The sequence below is a fragment of the Syngnathoides biaculeatus genome, chromosome 1 (genome assembly GCF_019802595.1).
Source record: "Syngnathoides biaculeatus isolate LvHL_M chromosome 1, ASM1980259v1, whole genome shotgun sequence".
NCBI lineage: Eukaryota > Metazoa > Chordata > Actinopteri > Syngnathiformes > Syngnathidae > Syngnathoides > Syngnathoides biaculeatus.
The window spans coordinates 1407972-1429455 of NC_084640.1; the positions used below are offsets into that span (position 1 = coordinate 1407972).

Consider the following 21484-nt stretch of genomic DNA (forward strand, 5'->3'; position numbering starts at 1 on the left):
GTAACTACAGACCCCAGAACCTGTACACGGATAGGAAAAAAAACATCTAAAATGTTATAATCCAACCAAAACAATTTAAACTTTAATTTATTGTTCTTGGTTAAATGGTTGTAGCATTTTGCCTCCTGACCACTGGAGAAGCACACACAGAAATATCAAGATGTGACAAGACACAATGGTTGTAGGATTCAATGTGAAAACATGTTTTCCAAATTTATTACTTTAAATGTTACAACATATATAAAAAAATGTAAAATACATAAAAATGTTAACACTATGCTTCTAATACAGGCTTGGTCAGAGGATGTCAGGTTTTCCAAAGTGTGTAAAAAAAAAAAAAACCTGCAGTTTGCTTTTTTTGGCACAACAGAAAATACACGTCTATTAATGCTCAAGCCAGTTTTGTCGCATGTAAATTATTCAACAACCATACAGTGTGTAAACAAAACTGGTGTTTCAATATACATAAATGTTTCATGGTGTCTTAGTAAGGAGGAAATTATCACAGATATTGCAAAAAAAAAAAACATGTTTTAGAGGCTAAAATGTATTACTGTCACCAAAGAAAGTAAAAAGCACCGAACATTACAAAACATAATGCTATGAAAGACACGTTTTTATTTCTGTTGTCAAATCCCAGGAATAGTCAACCCACAGTCCACTCCTGACTCAGAACTAGCCTCCAGCGGAGCCAATCTGCTCTGCTCCAAAGCAATGGCTTCTGCAGAGTGCTTGCATTTCTCCGAGCCACATTGACAGGTAAAGTACTTGCTCTTAATGTCCCAAAAGCGATCTCCATAGTCAAACCTATGGAAAATACACAATGTTAATGTTAATTTATTCAAACACCATGTGCCCGTGTCTCCGCATGTATGGAGTTTGCATGTTCTCCCCGTGCCTGCGTGGGTTTTCTCCGGGGACTCCGGTTTCCTCCCACATCCCAAAAAACATGCAACATTAATTGGACACTCAAAATTGCCCCTAGGTGTGCTTGTGAGTGCGACTGTTTTCTATCTCTATGTGCCCTGCGATTGGCTGGCAACCAGTTCAGGGTGTACTCTGTCTCCTCTCCGATGACAGCTGGGATAGGCTACAGTGCTTCCCGCGACCTTTGTGAGGATAAGCGGTTCAGAAAATGGATAGATGAGCAAATGGCGACTGTGATGGCATCTGTCTCAACACAACTCACCCAAGCTCTTGGCCACTTAGGATGTCTCTGGAGCTGAAGAAGGCGATACGTGGAAATCTCAGGTCCTGGTGCAGCATGAATACACGCACTGGGATGAGGTTGGGGTCACAAAGGTGGTTGATGAAGCGGCTGATGTTGCCGTAGTAACGAGCATCGATACAGTACACTTCCCCGTCCTTCAGAGGAAACAGGATTTATTAGACATCAATTGAGCGGGATATCTTGTGTGTTAGTTAGAAACTTGTCAAAATAAATCGGCTAATTCTGAAATGAATACCTCTCGGACGGTGTCAACCCAAATGTTTACCTTATTATCCAGGTCAAAAAGGTAAGAGTCATCCTCTCTAACATCTGCTTCTGCATCTGAGATGAGCTCACCCACATATCTGTATGGAATAAAGATAATTCTACCTCAGGCTATCTATGGCAAAGAGAACGAAAGGAGTGGACAGTGCCCTCTTACTCGCAGATGAAGCTTCCCTGAGGAATATCCTGCAGGGCTCGAACACCCCATCCCATCTTCTCTGTCCTGTAGAGCTGAAGGCGAACTCTGAGGGAATGAGAGGAGCATTTGATGGGTAGAATTCAGTTGGTGGAACATGAGGGAGATAAATAAAAATGGCAAAATACACACAAATAAATATTGTATTCAAGTTGTACACCACTTCCTCTATATGTAATGTTTGTGACTCTCAAACTAGATGTATTGCTATATGCTCGAACAAGGTATAAATCATTCTTGATCTGTCAAAGACTTTGGGCAACCTTTGGGCCACATATGCATAATAATATATTACTTAGCACTACTTCTCCTCACTAAATTGCACTTGCTTGTACAGAACTAACACAATTAGTGTGCATGCACTCTGGGAGAATCCATTTAGCACCATTTGAGATTTAACTCACACTTCCCAATTGACCGTAAAGGACTAAAATATAATTTGAAAATTATTAAGGTCCCCTATGGCATGACCCAACGTACACTTACTGGACATTTCATTGGGGACACCTGCAATCGTCTACAAACCTCATTACGAGAGGACTGCCTAATATGTTGCCCTTCTAATTTAAACTAATGGAATGCTAAACACTATTAAGAATATTAAATAGAAACACTTCCCAGTATGGTATAGTGCTGTTGTATAAGACTCCAAACTACTACCACAGTAATAATTGTTAACTTATCCTCTGTGACACTGACACTTGTCAATTGACCCCTCCGTAGAAATTGCGTCATCTGCGTCGCTGACCAATCAGAGGCCAGAGGTCTGCATAAACCACACCCCTTTTTTTGCACCCGCCGTGACCTCAGACAACGTTGCATGGTCCAGTATAGCTTTTGTTAGCGTTTTATCGCGTATTTGGGTTCTTTAGGAATAGATATGGTTAAGAGGTATAGTCACGGACTTTGTAATAGTGACGACAGGTATCCTGAAAGGCTAGTTGGTGGAGTTCAATTCGTACCCTTTCCAAAACCGAAGACCCAGTACGAAAAATGTCTTCAATGGATCAAACTTTGTGGAAGACCGCATCATCAACTGAATCCACCTAATATCAACCAGAACAGAAGACAGTGTACTAAAAAGGTCTTCGATGGATCAAACTTTGTGGAAGATCGTATGATCAACTGAATCCATCTAAAATCAACCAGAACAGATATGTTTGCACGAAGGTATGCCCTATATTTGATTTTCAATACATGTCTCATATAAATGAATTAGCAGTTCTTCGCTTGCATAACATAGCTAGGTGTGAATGATTGACACACTTGATCTTTGTTGAGCGATATTTTGCGATGATCTGACTGCACAAACGTGTCTCTGTTCGGCGGCGAGGGAGCTAAGCTAAACTGGACTTTGTTTGCACGAAGGTATGCCCTATATTTGATTTTCAATACATGTCTCATATAAATGAATTAGCAGTTCTTTGCTTGCATAACATAGCTACGTGTGAATGATTGACACACTTGATCTGTGTTGAGCGATATTTTGCGATGATCTGACTGCACAATCGTGTCTCTGTTCGGCGGCTCCCGAGCTAAGCTAAACCGGACTAGCGAGTCCTAAAAGCCTTTGACGTGCATCGAGACACCAAGACTGAAGGAAGGATGTTTGAGGACACTATAAAGTAGTGATTGTCGTACTCGGTCGGGACTTACGTAGGTTCGGCACTAATTCAAGAATAATTATTGAGGGGAGCGCGTGACATCACACAAAGAAAACGAGAGAAACAACTTGTGAATCAAGCCTCAACTTCTTTTCCTTCATACGGCGGTTCACAAACGGCTATACAGATACACATACAGATTCTGCACACAAGTGTGATATGTAACACGAAAACAGGAAACTGTCAATGACGAATTCGTATTTGGGTTATAAAATATTATATTATGTGGCTTCTCGGTCTTCCCCTGACTCTGGAAAGAACTCGCGCTAATATCAATGGTTTCTCCGTCGATATGCATGTAAATACCATTGAAATACCCCTCGCTGAAATACTTGAAGCCTTGCTGTCTGCTTTTCAATGATATTTCACTATTCGCTAAGAATGCGAGTGAGAAATCAGATGGTAAATCGGACAATTTCGCTCTAGTCTTTTCTTCCTGCGCCGCCATTTTTGCTAATTGTTTGTCTGAGGTTAGCACACGTGGGGTGGCGTAACTTCAGGAGGCGTGGTTAAGTGCCCTGTACGGAGGGGTCAATTAAAAGACTTTGTGAAGGGAGAGCTCTTTGATACAATGTTTGTATATGCAAGAGAATGTGCATCTTTATCTTGTGTCTGATGAGTGCATATGTTTAATACTTACTTGATGCCAGCCTGTACCACCCTGTTCTTGCACGTGCGGTGACAAGAACAGGCCATGTTGCACTCAAATATAAGGGGAGGTTCAATCTTATTGAACTCTTGAAGCAACCGCTGATCCTGATTAAAACACACACACATTGAGATTATTTTCATTCCGCTAGATCTCACTGGACCTCAAACCAGATGCATTTTGATGTTTGTTTACCTTGTCATACCAGCAGCGGATGCTTAGCTGTCCACAGAGGCAGTTGCTAGAGGAACAGTCATCAGTGCAGCTACAGTGCTAGTGAAAGGTGTGACAAGTGTCATCATGCAGTAACGACCTGTAAACTTGTTTTGGATTAAAATAGTAGTCAATTGGATTACCTGTAAATGTGTGATGTTACGGTCTATGTTCATTGCTGATGTTTCACAGTTCTCTGAAACGTATTTGTAGTCTGAAGGACATCCTTCATCATCTACTGCATTTACACATGGAATGGGAGCATTCTCATAGCCCTGGGCAATGTCACTGTGACAGTATAACAGTAAGTACACAGAGAGAAAAAAATACAAAGCTACTGTATATATCAGACGTGATTTGACTGAATGACAAAAGACTGAAAAATAGCCAGGGTTTGGGGACTGCAAGCATGATCAAAGTATGATCACCAATTTTAACGTGCAAATTTTAGAAATAGTAATATGAATGAAATATATCTAGTACATCTATAAATAAATGCTATTGTGTTTTCAAAATGTACACAATATGATCGTTCATTATTTAGGCGCATACCTTTACCCCAAAAAAATTTCAAATACAAATTCAACCAAGTAAACTACTAAATAGAATTCAGATTTGCATCATGGCATGCAAGTGTGCTTTGATAGCGTGTATATTTGATCCATTCAAAAACGTTTTAATTTCTTACTTTTGTAAATGATTGAAACTCATGAGTTTGACAATTATTAACATCAAGTAAATAATACAGACATTTTTACAAGTAATTGCTTCTCAACTCTCACCTCGTAATTGACTACCCAGACTGCAACTGGGGTTGGTTGTTGGGCTTGGGTTGACATCCAAATGTGCCAGCTATGGAAAAGTTTCTTTTTGTTGCTTCCAGTTGTTTGACGTGTTTTTGTCGTTTCGCGTGAACTTCCAATGCCTTGAAAACTCTTGATCCATAATCAATAGTATCCTGACCCCATGTGCACAATGCTTTACCAGGTCGATCGATTTTGCGAATGAAGTCGCTTAACAGAGTGGCAACTTCCTTCTTTCCAACTGTATCGACGATTTCTCATTCCATCCAATCCCGTCAGAACTTATTTTTGACATATTAATTTCTTTCACTCAAGAGGCGTCTTTCCTCTAGAGTACCACCATCGTGTTGACTTGAAAATGGCCCCATGAACTGCCTCATATACAACAAGCGTTTTCATTGGTCAGGAGGAACACAATCGACCAATCAACTGACGCGTACCTAATCTTCCACTTCACTTCCAAAAATCGGACCAGATACTGAACGAGTGTGGATTCTGGCATGGGTTACGGTCGGAATATTGCCGAAATACGGAGAATATTTTTTTTAATCAATGCAATTTTAAAAGATGGAAGTCCGGCTATGAACGGGAAAATCACATGTCTGATATATCTTTTTTGTATTGCAGTGTGCATTTTATAGTCATTGTAGATGAGGGATTCAATGTGTATACTGAAAATTGTGAATTTAGTGTGTCTGTCTGTTTCCATTGTTTGTCTCTAGGTGCACAGTGGCCTCATTTGCCATTGAAAGAGGCTACTAAATATGGCAAGGACCAGGTGGACAATAAAACCAGGATTAAGAATATGACCTATAAATTTTTCTCTTTCTCCCTTTGCTATTTATTTCTGGTACTTCAGTGATGAAATGTTGCAAATAAATGTCGTTTAAATTTTGAGTATAGTGATTACCCTATTTTCCCTGATTTAGAACCAATTTAAAATGTAATCAAAACCAACCTGCATATAATTTTTTCTGTCCTAAGCATGCGATTGGTTATCCCCCTTCGTATCTTCCTGTTGATCTGGAGTGCAACCCATACTGGTGTGTCAGCGCGTGCAAGCGTGAGCGGTGTGTCTCCTTCCCTGTTCATTGTGTCAATATCTGCGCCTCTGGAGAGAAACAACCTAAAGACAAAAGACGTCGTCACATTTTTTATTTTAAGGCATGTCATATGGTAATTACACGATAATGATGCAAAAACTTGACTGAATTGACTCACGTAACACATTCCAAGTATCCTTCTCTGGCAGCAATGTGGAGTGGCGTGTCACCGTGCACGTTGACTGACGCAAGGGAACAACCAGCGTTCAACACCATCTCTGCGATATCCACATTTCCTGCATACGCTGCCCAGTGGAGACATATATTCAACTCCTAATGGGGAAAGATTAGATTTTAAGACAAACTATCTTTCTTATTTTACTATTGTTTGTTGTCTCCTTGGCTCTGTGACAGTTGTCACAATGCTGACTACGATCTCACCAAAACCTATTTACAATTTATTTTGCCGGCAATAGATTCTGACTTGATCTTTTAAACAAAGAAATGTAAGTGTAGTAAAACAGTAAACACTAGGGCCAGATAAAGGTGTCAGCAATGATGCAGGTCCGAATTGGACCACTTAAACTATGCAGTGTAAAGGGATTTTCCTACCTCTTTTTGCATATTGTGATGATGTACTGTAATTTCCGGCCAATAAGCCGAAACTTTTTTCATATGCTTTCAACCCTGCGGTTAATGCGGTGATGCAGCTAATTTGTGCATTTTTGAGTGAGAGTGAGACCAGTGGAATATATGTGCAGAGTGAATATATGTGCTAACCCTTTTACCAGTCCTGCCCTGTTAGCGCTGCACAAGTGTGTTACTGCCATGTCTCGGTGATTTTTACCAGTATGTTTTTTTAACCGGCCCTGTTAGCGCAGCGGCGCAAGCATTATCACGGCGGCGCTAGCGTTAAATGGTATTTCTTTTACAAAATGTTACTGGGTGAGGTTTATAACCAGGTGGGTTAGGGTTAGGGTTAACCCTAACCCAGGCTCTGTCGGCCGGGAATTACGGTATAATATTGTAGTCGTGAATAATTATTCTGTATAAAGGCAATAGTATTTGTAAAAAAAGAAAAAATACGTCAGGGACCAATACTATATATATATATATATATATATATATATATATATATATATATATATATATATATACACAACATATGGAAAGTCATTTGTGTGAGATGTTATGAGGTGACCTTGTCATTGATGGTGACGTCAGCTCCTCGGTTCAGCAGCACTTTGATCACCTCCACGTGTTTGTGTTCCGCAGCCCAGATAATTGGTGTCCAACCACCATTGTCCTAAGATGTGCCATGAAAATGTGTCAGTGGAGTGTGTTTGATTGCAAGAGTGCATTTTGAGTTATGTAAGATTTAAGCACGTTTATAGGTAGCAAAATGTTACAAAAAAAAAAAAGGTTACCTGTGAATTTACATCCACCTGCCCTGTCTCTAGGAGTATGTTGACAATTTCTAGGTTGCCCTGTTTGGCTGCATGGTGGAGTCCAGTGTATCCATCCTCTTCCTAAAAAAAAAAAAAAAAAAAAAAACGCACAACATTAAATGCATTGACCAAAAATGCACAAATAAAGTATACTTACAACATGGTAGACGCAAGCGCCATTCTGGATCAGGTATCGAGCCACCTCTTTGTGATTGTTGAGGATGGCTTCCAGAAGAGGCGTTCTCAGGTCTTTGTCCTGAGCGTCAATTTGTGCGCCAGCCTGTCAGTAAAAGATTATCATACAGTAAATGCACAAAATGTGAAGGTAAAATGGATACAATATATTAGATAAGATAGATACAATGGATATAAAAACTTTATAAGCCCCTGTTCAAATGGCTGTTTTTCTTCTGGTATAGAAAAAAACAAGACCAAAATAAAGAATTTGGAAACATTTTCCACCATTATTCAATTGAAAATTATTTAAATGTTTTCAAAATTGGATACAAAAATAGTTGAGATAATAGTTGGACAGGTAAACACACTCTCATAACCAACCAATCACGTTTAAACTCGAGAAAATGGGAGTCAGGACACACCTACCACCATTTATAGTATCTCTGATTACCTCCAAATGAACTTCAGATGTTCTAGTAGGCTTTTTTGACATTTGTTTTTATCACGGAAGCGTGAATGTTTCAAAATTTTCCCAAAACAATTTGAAATTTCACAAACACATGGGAAAATGTGTTATTGTCTGACGAAACAGGACTAAACTAGTTATAATTTCAAAATATACTGAAAAAAAAAGGAAAAAAACACCACCAAAATAACACAATACCTACAATACAGTGAAGCACGTGGCAGGAGCATCATGGTTTGAGGCTGTTTCTCTTCATGTGAAAATTGACCCTTAGTGAAGGTGGGCAGGATTATGAACAGTTCCAATTACCTGTCAGTGTTAGCACAAAACCTTTTGGCTTCAGCTTGAAAGAAGAAAAAAAACTGTTAGGCGAACTAGAAGAGCTGAAATTTATTTTTCGGTTAATCAGACACTTAAACAGTGGCTTCTGAGCGCTGACTGACATTTAACATGATTTTGAATGTGATTGGTGAACTCTGAATAGAGCCACAGATGTTTATTCATCTATAAGGGAAAATCCCTGTTCTAGTAAAATAAGTCTTGTACATACAGGAATATATGCAAAAAAAAAATGTATTTAAAACAGAGATAACCCAGCAATAATGGCCTCACTCACCTGCAGAAGTATGTAGCAAACTTCCAACAGACCTCTTTGAGCAGCAGCGTGCAGAGCAGAGCGGCGGTTCTGAGAGTCAGGCTGGTACGTGGGATCAATTCCCTCCACTTAGATAAACAAATTATACAAATTCATTTTTATTAAAATGGGTCTAAAACCTTATACAAGTTTACTGTGTGTTTATAGGTACTGACTTAACATGAGCAGAACTCTCTGCACTTCGCCTTGTTTGGCAGCAGGGTAGAGCTGACGAGGGTGAAACCTCAGTTTCTTCCTCCTAGAGGGGAAAAAAACAACAACAAATTTATGTCAACATTAAAATAATAATACATAATTCTAGTTGATAGGGTAATTCTGTCGTCAAAGGCAAACCTTTCGGTATCCTGTGTGAGAATAGCCTTTTGTAGAGCTGCCCTACTGGGTCCTGGTGGAAGAGCACTGGGGCAAACAGGCTTCCCATTTGGCATACACACAGACGGCCCTACGCTGTCCACTCCCTCCTCGGGAGGGGGCACGGTGGTGGCAGATGCAGTTGACGGTACAGGTTGGGGCGGTTGCTGTTGTTCCACTGTTAGTGTCACCATTCCATGGCTGCGCATACGTGCACTGATGAAGGAAGTTGATGGTGAGGAGTAGTGTACATATAAAGTGGACTTCTTTTTCAATCAAGTATAAGATCCAAATGTAGTCATTTTCCAACTTAGAAACAATATGTTTCAGCTACAGAGAAATAACCATATGCACAGGATTTGGAATGTGAGAGGAAAACCCACACAAGAACAGCGTGAACAAAAGAGATAGCCGGAGCCGTGATTCAAGTATGCCTCAAAACTGTGAGACAGACATGCTCAGCTTTAATACACAGTGTGTCCAATAAAGAAACTTTTAGGTTAAATTTAGTACCCTTTAACACCTTATCAATATGTTGTAAAACCAACGTGACACTGATATGCATGTGGACAATAAATAATAAATAAAGTACACTACGGTTCAGCTGGAAAGCATTGGCCTCACAGTTCTGAGGTCCCGGGTTCAATCCAAGACCCGCCTCTGTGTGGAGTTTGCATGTTCTCCCCGTGCCTGTGTTGGTTTTCTCCGGGCACTCCGGTTTCCTCCCACATCCCAAAAACATGCAACATTAATTGGACACTCTAAATTGCCCCTAGGTGTGAATGTGAGTGCGACTGCTTCCCGCGGCCCTTGTGAGGACACGCGGCTAGAAAATGGGTGGATGGATATCGGGACATTAGAGAATTTATTTGGTACCCATAAAGTTGTACTATACCTTGAAAACACTTTAATGCCCACATTTTTTTTCATTTTATTCATTACCTTTTGACATTTTTAAATCCCACACAGATAATAAACACATTCTAAACCTAAAGCGTTAGCTTAAATTATTGACGAAAATATTTGTTTACCCATTATTAGGGGGGCAGTTAAACAGGATAATATTAAAATTTTAAACATTGTTTTTATTCCGATCCAGTTACATATTTAAATCAAATTACGGATAAAATTTAAAAAACATTAAACCTATTCACCTGAGGGTTAGAAGGCATTTATTTTATATTAAGCCTACTTCCAGTAAGAACAATTGTTTTTTATTATTGTTGGTCTAGCTACTCAAAAATATCAAACAATTATCAGCCACATCTGGGAAAGCTAACAGGGATTGTGTACAGGACAGTGTAGTTACAATATTGTTGTGTTTTTGTTTTTTTTTTCCTTCATTTTGTTTCTTCGTTGATTGAAATCACCTGCTCTGGCACAGACAATGATCTTATCACTGTAATACTCACAGCTACCAGTTCCTCTTTGGGGTCCTGGTGAGGAAGTGACAATCTTGCCTTATGGTGTGTTCAATTTACAATGAAAATCAGAACTCTGAAAGTTGAGTGTGCCCAGCTGCAACTAAATATCACTAGTGTCAGGCAGAAACCATGGATCTCCAAAATTATCACTTTTCAGTAACCCCCACAAAAAAATGAAAAATAAAAATACATTTAAAAGAATCATGGATGTTTGTTTAGTCATTAACATTGCATCATCAAAAAGAGGTGGTCATCTTCAACACTTTATATTGGTCTAAAATTTATAATAATAACATACCCAATAGGGGACTGATCCGTGTTGATTTGTTAAAAAAATCTAAAATTGACTAAATTTAAACAAAGTTATGGCCCAAGACCAACAGTAGGTTACTGTCTATGCGAGTAGCCGATAGCATAAATTCTGTCATGTTGATGACATTCATCAGACTTTTCGAGTTAGTGGTGGTGTTGCGTTAATTCAGGGGTAGGAGTTCTGATTAAAATTCTCAGTCTGAGCTCTGTAATTCGTACATTTGTGTGCAACTTGAACACACCATTAGTTGTAGCATATAAACTAGCATTGAACTAGCATTCAATGTGCACTCCAAAGTTAATTATTGTTACTAACAGATCATTACCCCACTTATTTTAACAAATAACAAATTGCTTCTCCCATTCTTTCACATTACCTCACAAAAATCTGTACTTTATTCTTATTGGTGGGACTTTTTCCCCAGAAATAATATATTAAACTTTTGATTTCAAATAGATGACTGTTTAGTCTATTTTCACTATGGAACTAATAGTTATTTGTAAATATAAACAAACAAATATAATCATGTTCTAACAAAATAACAACTGTGACTGCTCAGAAAATCTTGAAGGGACCATTATGGATTCGAACTAAGTTAATCTTAGCCAAAACTAGAGAGTTTGTTCATGAAATGTTACCTGACGGGCCTTTCAGGCATCTTCCCGTCTTTCATCCCCCCAGTGGAGGCTGTGAGAGAGGGCGCCGTAGGGACAGACGGCGGAAGAGATGGCGTAGTGGTGGAGGATGCTGACATGGTGACGACCATGGTTGCAGAAGCTGTCGCTGAGCTGAACGAAGGGATGGTGACCTCTTGAGCTTCAGTGGCATCCTCACCACAGTGGGGACAGAAAAGCATTCCACCATTTGTCCTGCTTCGCCCACCACTGAGTACCGTTACACAACCCCGATGGAAACGGTGGGCGATGCGCTGGTCTGGACAGCACTCGAGAAATGTTCCCTTGAAGAAGAAAATGGGTGTGAACATGGACAAATAAACCAGATTTAAGGAGATGGTGACTTACTGCTATGCAAAAGAAGCCACAACCAGGGCAGCAGTGGTGTTTCACCATGTGCGAGCGATGGGTGTCACAAAGCACCATAAGTGGCACCCGGCTGGAGGGCCGCATTGTCTCTCCTTTGGTTGTCACATTGGTGCAAGCCCTCAGCTGGCAGAAGAAACAAAAGAAAAACTCTGAGAACGCTAGCTAAGAGAAAATCCAGTGAGTTACAGATAATGGGCTAGGCTATGTTCAAAGCCACAAAAAGACAGAGAGAGAGAGAGAGAGAGAGGAGAGAGAGAGAGAGAGAGAGAACAGTGTGTAAATAATGGACTCTCTGGCATAGGCATGGTTTTCAAACTGGGGGATGGGGCGGAACCACTGTACTAGGGAATTAGTTGTTGACACAGAACGAATGCTAGCAAACCTTTATTGAGCGACAGTAGGAATTTGTGGTTTTTATGTGAATCAAATCATTTTCATTGGGTCTGATTTTTCCCAAAGTACATGTGTGAAGTTACCCACACCGGTCTGACTCACAGTCCTTGCTTTAATTCATCCAAAAAAATTATATTGGGGGATGAGCTCGGGAGTGTGCAGCCCAGTCAAATTCATACATGTCACACTCCCTCATCAAGAGGAAGGGGACATGTTACTATTACAGCTGCAAAACATAGGCAAACCTCACATTAAACCATGTGGATTTAGAATGGGATATCATATCACAAAAAATCATATGTGAATCAAGGCAGGTAAGCAAATACTTTTGGCAATATAGTGTATGTACATACAAATACCATTTAAATTGTTCAAAACATTTTACTGTCCCAACATAAACACAAGGAGGAGGTTATTCTCATGTTCATCCTATACATGTAAATAATGGGATCTCCTGTCGAATAAAATAAAAATGTTGACACAAACCTCTCCATTGCTACTCTCAGTGGCCATACACTGCCTGTTGACTCGGTGATTGGTGCTATCAACACATGGCGCCTCCATCCTGCAGCTGCAAAGGGGAAGCTCCTCCAGCCTCTCTGTGTCCCCTCCATCACTTCCCTCTGCAACATAGACATAATTCAATGATTTCCTTCAGAGGATTAACCACATTATTAATATTAATGAATTCATAATTCCACACGTGGATGAAACAAGGTTTAACTGATTCAAAAATGATTAAAAGTTACATTTTGCTTAATGTCTTGAACTTGATCGTGTGACAATTCACAGCATTTTGAGTAAGTTACATCTCAGGAATATTGTCTAATAAGACTCAACTTGGAATGCAAGAATTCCACAACATGTCCATTAGCAGTCTAAATTCCCATTATTTCCATTGAAGCTTCCATTTTGACCAGTTCTGCATCACTTACTCTTTGTACTAAATCTGCCTTTGGTAAAGCAATCAGTTCAGCTTTTGCCATGCTTTGTGGCTACAACTACAAAGATACCGTTGCATATCAAATTCAGCATTTTTGTTTATTATTAATTTGAGCGGTACATCCAAGTAACATAGGATATCATGGAAACGTAACTGTAGTAGTAATTTATTCTAAATAGTGAAGTTTATTTATTATACAGCGTCATAACAGATATTTTGATTTGATAGTTAATGAAAACTAATGTTCACATTCTCAAGAAAAGAGAATATTAGAAACAATGACGTTTATTTTTAATGTAAAACGTAAGTAAGAATTGACCCTCTGAAAAAGTTTTATCCTATGTTCACGTTACATTCATGTTTCCTATGTTCACGTTACGAAACGACTTCCGGAATGGATTAATTTCGTAAGTAGAGATAACATCCATCCATCCATTTTCTGTGCCACTTATCCTCACTAGGGTCGCGGGGATTGCTTGAGCCTATCCGAGCTGTCAACGGGCAGGAGGCGGCGTACACCCTGAACTGGTTGCCATCCAATCGCAGGGCACATTGAGACAAACAGCCACGCTCACAATCACAAATCACAATTTAGAGTGTCCAATTAATGTTGCATGTTTTTGGGATGTGGGAGGAAACCGGAGTGCACGGAGAAAACCAACACAGGCACGGGGAGAACATGCAAACTCCACACAGGCGGGGCAAGGCCCGAACCTGGGTCCTCAGAACTGTGAGGCCAATGCTTTTCCTCAGAACTGTGAGGCCAATGCTTTACCAGCTGATCCACCGTGCCGCCAAGTAGAAATAACACTGTCATCAATACTTTAATCACCTTTAATGACAACTACAAACCTACCATGATGAGGTGACAGTGTCAGGCTGTCAGCAGCTGCGATGTCCAGTGCATCTAAAGGAACTTCTGTGTACTCAGTGGACCTTCCAGCTGAATCTAATAAAAAGACAAACCAGAATGAGACTATTGTTCGTGTGATATTCTTGGGAGACTTTACAATACACTTAAAACTAGGTCAAGTCCCAAATGTAAGGTTACTTTTGCCTAAAACAAACGTTTTTAATGATCCTCACATAATTGCCTGAGTAAAGGAAACAAAACCAAAAGGGAAAAAAACAGCACATTTTGGTATGGATAGGTTTCCGATTACCCATCATGTCTTGGGACGGATGCCATACTGTGTGTCTTAAGAGTTCAGAGAACTCATAGGTGAATGGTGACGCGTCACGTTTTTTCCATCATTAATTTTTCCGTTTGGTGTAAAACTTATGACGTTGTTTAAAGCAAATGCAAACGTAGTGGACAAAAACACGTTTGACGCTTTAAGCAGAGCCAGATACTTGGAAAAATTGAAGGACATCAGCGGCAAAGACCCATATGAATTTCAAGCAAGCGATTGGAGTGACAATGTGGAAGACTACCCCAAGATTACATATCCGATATTGTTAATTATCACGTGAATTCTGTGATCGCATATACCCTTGATGAACTAAAGCCTTATAAGTCTCTACAACCCTACAATGACTTTGGAAGTGGGTGGGTTCAAGATGTACAGCAACAGGTGATCGATAATCAGTGTGTAATGGCGGCTCGAGTAAGACATTCTCAGAGGTCTACTGATTCACTACTACGTCCCTGGATCATATACCAAAAAGATGGCTGCGTTCTCTCCGGTCATTGTACCTGTATGACCGGTCTTGTAGAAGTGTGTTCACACATGGCTGCCCTTCTTTTTGCAGTCGAGGCTTCAGTAAAATTACAGGAGAACAAGAGCGTTATAGGAGAGAGGTCTTACTGGTTACTGTGCTCTGCAGTTAAAAATTAAAGTCGATTTTTGTCTCTTGAAGAATTCTGTGTCATATCTTTGTGTACAATACATAATTTATTCATTCCTTGTTGCCTCAAGTATTTAATTGAAAATGTTACGAGTTATGAAATTATCCAGCAAACTTTATAGTGTCTCTTTGTTGGATCAGGAAGAAATCCTGCTCGGTTGATCCTCGACAACCATAGGTTCCGTCTTTCTGGTTGACCGTCGCTTGGTTTTACTTCCCTGGTTGACAATGACCATTGGCGTATCAAAATACTACCTCTTTGTTTGCCCAGACTCAGCGCGGTTAGTACAGCCCCAAACTAGGCATGCGTGGCCCCTATTATCGGATGAAAGGGTTGCTTGCTTTGTTTACATAGACGCTAACTTGCTTCAAACACTCAAAATGGCGGACAGGAGACTCCTGGGACTATGGTGACGTCATTGGAAACTTATCCATTGAGTTGGGCATCAGTTACTGTAATGTTTATGAATGGTCTACTTAAAGCCCGGGTGTCATCCCTATAAACATTCTAAAATAGAAATTGGAATGAAAAATACATACATCATTCACTTCAATGTCTATACGAAAAAATAAATGTGAGCGGAGAGTGCGTCATCCATGCGCAAAGTTGCAGAAGTGTCATTCTACGATATCCAAGTGGTCTCCATATTGGCTGCGTCCTCCGTCCGTGACGTCACCCGGACATTCGCAAATGAAAACACACGGTGCACCCTAACTATGAGAGACAAATACGCCACGTCTGACACGGAAGCTCTTCTCGAAAAGGAGAACACTACACAACCGGGTGAAGTTACCAGGGCAATATTACACTATTGTTTCAAGCCCTCGGGGCAATATTAACACTATTGTTTCGAGCCATATTCAGATGATATGCGATCACGGCCAAACCTCATCCCCATCCGATCCACTTCCGCGACTCAGATGAGCCATTGGTGCTCATCTCAGCCAGCCGTGTGGCTTATGACTGCGCCTAGGTGGCATAGAAGGAGGAGGTGGAGCCGAGCCATGCTGCTTTTAGGGGTATGTTCAAAGCCGTCGCAGTACTTGTTGAACACCGTCGAGGCGGGGCGCATTACTGCCTACCTGTGATTTGGAACCCACAAAGCTCTCGTCCTCTGCACCCGTGCAATCCATTTTTCACAACGAACCAGGTCTCTTCCAATCTTATGAAGGCTAAATCCATTCTCCCGAGTGTTCAAGCAATGTCCAGCAATGCAACGAGCCGGCATTTTGGCTAACACGAAGGAACAACGAGCTACCTTCCCGGAGGTAAAAATAATGGAAACAAACAAGTCCACTAGGGGGCGCCTCTGTCCTGTTTGTCACTTCCTGCTTCTTCTCGAAAACAAATCCCTCGAGAGGATTTTCATGGCGGGAGTTACAAAAAGCTGTATACGTCAAAATCATGTTTTGTGGTGAAAAAACACATGGGACGATATTGGCTGCGGGTTTTTCATCGATAATATACCAAAAATCATCCATTTCATAACACCTGACCTTTCATGAAAACATAATTTTCTCATTTAGGAATTTTTTTTACTGTAGATCAGTATTAATGTATTTATACAAGGAGCATATTTATTTACAAGAACATGTTTTGTGTGTGATCAATGTATTAGACTACGCCTATGTCACTCACCTCCAACTGTCTCTAACACATCCGAGCTGATTCTATCTTTCACCTGATCTGTCTGTTTCCATGGAAACTCTCGAGACTTGCTCTGAATCAATGTGTCCCTCTGTGATTCAGAATCTGAGCCCTGAGAAGAATGTTCAATCTGATTAGACAGTTTCAGTGTACATGATGTGCATTCTCAAAATGTAATTTTTAAATCCTGAACTACTAAGTCTACCTTGTGTCATTAAAAAAAATGGCATGTCTGAAAATATATACCAGAATTTGATCAAATTTTGTCAAGTATACAAGACAAAGCCTGGCACACCAGAACTATAACTTATATCTGTATAAAATAGAACTGTCAGTGATGTATTGCACAATTCGTATATACTGTGGTATTTTTTTCAAGTGTACAAAATCAGCAAAACAACAGTAATAGGTTAATTCCAAACAGAACAAAAGTCACTCACATGATCTGACAGGACCACAGATCCCTCCGTGTCTTCAAGATGCTGCCTCACTGTTCCGTCAACATCTTCGAACTACAAACCAAAAGCAGATGTAAGACACATTCATCAAAGAAAAATCATACCACAAGGTTTTCATACATGCAGATGTGTTGGTACCATGAGAGATGAGTTACTTATCTTTCATTTTACCATGAAAATTTCAAGGAACACAGTCATTCATCCCTTTTTATTTTTTTTTAATAGAACCTGTCCCCATTACGGTCACGGGTGGTCCGGAGGTTATCTCAATGTCAGATGAAGACACAGTCCGCCATTGAAGTCATTTTTGTGTTTCGCCATCCATCTTTAACTTACTGCATTTTGCATGTTGTCAGAAAAGATCTCGCACTTCTCAGGAGGGCTGGCAGCTAAACGGCCGAGTTTCCTCTTTTTTGCAACTGTCAAGAAAGGGATATAAATGTAACTTATTGTTATTACTATTGTCATAATGACATAGCAACACAAATAGGTTTATTTTTAAAGGGGACATATGGTCATTGCCATAATAGTTGGCCATTTGAGAATAAATGACACGGTACGTTGAATGGGAAATAAAGACCTCAAAGTAATCTCAATAACCTGAAGAATAACCTGTAGATAATTATTTCACAATGATTTAAGTTACAAACCAGTTTCGGTGTCAGAGGACGACCCTGATGGAGTCACAGGCGCAGCAGGTGTGTCATCTTGACTTCTCTGTATAATAGAAGTAGTTAGTGGTAAAATCACTAATAAAATATCACAACAATATTTGACATATTGAATCTGTGTTTTAAATAATGCCTATATTCAAAAATACATCTTTCAAGTGTATCATTCAGTTATGTAGACGTCAAATACTTTTTAATCAAAACATAGGCAATCCTCAGGTTACAACGGTATCATCGTATGACAAGTCAAGGTTACAGACTGAAAGCAATGAACTTTACTTTGCACAGCAGAAAATTAATACGTTGTCACATGGCACAAGGTGTCTTCAGTTACCCCCGTACTTACAGTGCCTTGTGAAAGTATTTTCCCTCTTTGAACTTTTCAACCATTTGCCACATTTCAGGCTTCAAACATAGATATAAAATATTTTTTTTTTGTCAAGAATCAACGAGTGGAACAGAATCGTGAAGTGGGAAGAAATGTATTGGATACTTTAAAGTTTTTTACCAAATAAAAACCTGAGTAGTGGGGCGTGCAATATTATTCAGCCCCCTTGGATTAATATTTTGTAGTGCCACCCTTTGCTGCAATTACAGCTGCAAGTCGCTTGGGCTCCAACAGATTTTCTTCCACCGGTATTTGGCCCCATTCATTTTCCCATCAATTTGAACCATCATCCCTGTCCCTACTGAAGAAAAGCAGGCCCAAACCACGAGGCTGTCACCATCATGTTTGACAGTGGGGATGGTGTATTCAGGGTTCATCGTTCAGCTTTGTTGTTTTTACGCCAAACATATCGTTTTGCATCTTGGCCAAAAAGCTCAATTTTGGTTTATCTGACCAGAGCACCTTCTTCCACATGTTTGGTGTGCCTCCCAAGTGCCTTTTGGCAAACTTTAAACGAGACTTTTTATGGATATCTTTGAGAAATGGCCTATTTGTGCAGTGTAGGACTGATTGTTGTTCTACAAACAGACTCTCACACCTCAGCTGTAGATCTTTGCAGTTCATCCAGAGTGATCATGGGTCTCTTGGCTGCATCTCTGATCAGTCTTCTCCTTGTTCGAGATGAAAGTTTAGAGGGACGGCCGGGTCTTGGTAGATTTGCAGTGGTCTGATACTCCTTCCATTTCAATACGATTGCTTGCACAGTGCTCCTTGAGATGTTTAAAGCTTGGGAAATTTTTTTGTATCCAAATCCAGCTTTAAACTTCTCCACAACAGTATCTCGGATCTGCCTTGTGTGTTCCTTGGTCTTCATGATGCTCTCTACACTTTTAACAGAACCCTGAGAATATCACAGAGCAGGTGCATTTATACGGAGACTTGATTACACACAGGTGGATTCTATTTATCACCGTCAGTCAACATTGCATCATTCAGAGATCCTCACTGAACTTTTGGAGTGAGTTTGCTGCACTGAAAGTAAAGGGGCTGAATAATAGTGCACGCCCCACTTTTCATTTTTTTTATTTGTTTAAAAAAAAGCATAAAATATCCAATAAATTTCATTCCACTTCACGATTGTCTCCCGCTTGTTATTGATTCTTGACAAAAAAATGACAATTTTATATCTTTATGTTTGAAGCCTGAAATGTGCCAAAAGGTTGAAAAGTTCAAGGGGGCCGAATACTTTCACAAGGCACGGCAGATATTCATTGGATTGATTTTTTTATGGCCCAAAAGTGTTTGCATTAAAATATATACTGTAATTAACACTTTACTTCAATGTTAGTGTTGGTTACTGATAGAGATTACAGCCCGTTACGATTTAAATACAAAATTGAATGGATCACCATTGAAAGAAGAGAACTCTGTTGTTAACCAAGGACCACTTTTATTTGCGATACTGCTTGATGCATTTAAAACAAATTTACCTGCATTGGTGGTAGCCGGGTCATTGTTTTGCGTGCCCGATGGATTTTGGGTGGATCAGATAAGATAGAAGGGGAGGAGCAAGATGGAGGTCCAGATGGCAGGACAGGTTTGCTACTAACAGGCCCAGAAACACTCATCTTTGCTCGCCCCGGGGACAGCGTCAAAGATGTAGAAGCAGAGGAAGACAACAAGGAGGTCACTGGTGTGGCTTTGGCTCCATATCCTGGAAGGGAGAAGTAAAAGTTAGTACAGAGGCATGTTAATATTGGAAATTTTGGACATCCAGGAGCAATTTACCACCAGCGGCTGTTTTATTAAGTGGGGAGGGGGCTCCATCCTCCCCATCTCTGGGTGCATCCCTTCCAAGTTGCTGAGAACCCACTGGCTCTGTTGTTCTGGCAACAATATCCTTGGTGACATCTGAATTATCTGAATGGAAAAGGGCATTTAATGAAACAAATACTGTATGTATGCACTTCTTGCCCGCACTGAGAAAATAAAACTAAAGTGGAGACCTACCATGCTTGATGTGACTTGGCCCAGCAATAGATTCTGAAACATTTCCTTCGAAAGACTCCTGGTATATAAAACAATACCCAAACCATGAATTTATTTATTCATCTGTTTGATATTGGGGAATGATGAGGGGAAATGTTTTTTTCTTTGAATTATAAAAATTATAGGTCACATCTAATGTTCGAAAATGTTTTGAAATGATTTATCTTGTTCATTTTTTTAAATCACAAAAACCTAGAATTTGAACAGGGTTGGGGAAATCTTTTCCTATCCACTGTACCAAAAAGATTTAATGCTTTGTATTTTTTTTAATACAGTGCCTACTGTTTGTGTAATTTGTCTTTAACCAGCTACATGATATACACAGTACTATATACTATTCATAAATCGTGCATATCATCCAGTACTGTACTGTTCTTGTTCATATTTAAGGCCTTAATGTTTTTACATGCACTTGCTACATACATAGATAGCTCGTCAAAATAAGCAAAATGAAGACTCCATATCTCCACAGCCGCCAACAAAAATTCAGTATTTAAAAGTGTAAAAATATTGTTGATTTCTGTTAATTCTATATCAACCAATGACTTGTCAAATGCCGCCATCAGTCAAGCAAACCATTCATTACAACAGAGCAAAACAAAAGGACTTGAGCAATAATGCACAACAACATGTAATAGTTCAGTTGGAAACATGAATGCAAAACATTGTAAAATACATAATTAGGCCATATACTTCTTGAATTGTGTGTTTCAAACAGATCAAAAGACTTGGCAATTTAAAAACAATGGAACAGATCTGCTTGAATTAAATCATTACGTGATAGGTAAGTGAAGAGGTAAACGATCGAAATAAAACGATGAAAATCATCATTGATGAACGGAAACATACATTGCAATTCAGTAATCTTAAATACAGCATCGTTACAAGCTAACAATCTCGATTGCTAGCAGTTTAGCACAACTTGAAAGCAAAAAGCTCCAAGTCTGTAACCAACACATAAAGTCATGCCATAATCTGACACCACTACACTTTTCGCGTCATGTTTCACTACGCGTGACAGTACGTTTTACATTTTATGAATGTTATACGTAAGCGTAATGTGTTTTTTTTTTTCAATACCTTTGTCGCTGGCTCAGATGCCGACATGTTTCCAATGAGTGTCGACAAACTAGAACGTGAACACAT

The 21484-nt window shown here is 39.7% G+C and overlaps 1 protein-coding gene across 1 annotated transcript; it reads right to left on the bottom strand.

The window, feature by feature from the left end:
- Nucleotides 1–182: 182 nt before the first annotated feature.
- On the bottom strand, nt 183–21484 carry ehmt2 (euchromatic histone-lysine N-methyltransferase 2). Its single transcript, XM_061817337.1, has 28 exons — nt 21419–21484; nt 20300–20357; nt 20078–20209; nt 19780–20003; nt 18888–19190; nt 17881–17947; nt 17567–17649; nt 17213–17284; nt 16764–16884; nt 14133–14225; nt 12820–12956; nt 11920–12063; nt 11536–11855; nt 9143–9376; nt 8965–9047; nt 8771–8877; nt 7669–7791; nt 7491–7592; nt 7265–7369; nt 6242–6396; nt 5979–6146; nt 4361–4505; nt 4200–4277; nt 3996–4111; nt 1653–1739; nt 1497–1575; nt 1190–1365; nt 183–807 (listed from the first exon to the last, which is right to left on the bottom strand). Exons 1-28 carry the CDS (start codon nt 21482–21484, stop codon nt 630–632), a joined length of 3756 nt encoding a protein of 1251 aa, XP_061673321.1. The 3' UTR covers nt 183–629.

What these genes read in the sequence shown, in the direction of transcription:
- ehmt2 (XM_061817337.1), bottom strand. Translation starts at nt 21,484, where the DNA reads ATGTGTTCACGTTCTAGTTTGTCGACACTCATTGGAAACATGTCGGCA. An exon ending in TAATAAAACAGCCGCTGGTG is followed by an intron (nt 20,004 to 20,077) that starts GTAAATTGCTCC and finishes TCTCCCTTCCAG; the next exon opens with GATATGGAGCCAAAGCCACA. An exon ending in GAGAGTTCTGCTCATGTTAA is followed by an intron (nt 8,878 to 8,964) that starts GTCAGTACCTAT and finishes TGTTTATCTAAG; the next exon opens with TGGAGGGAATTGATCCCACG.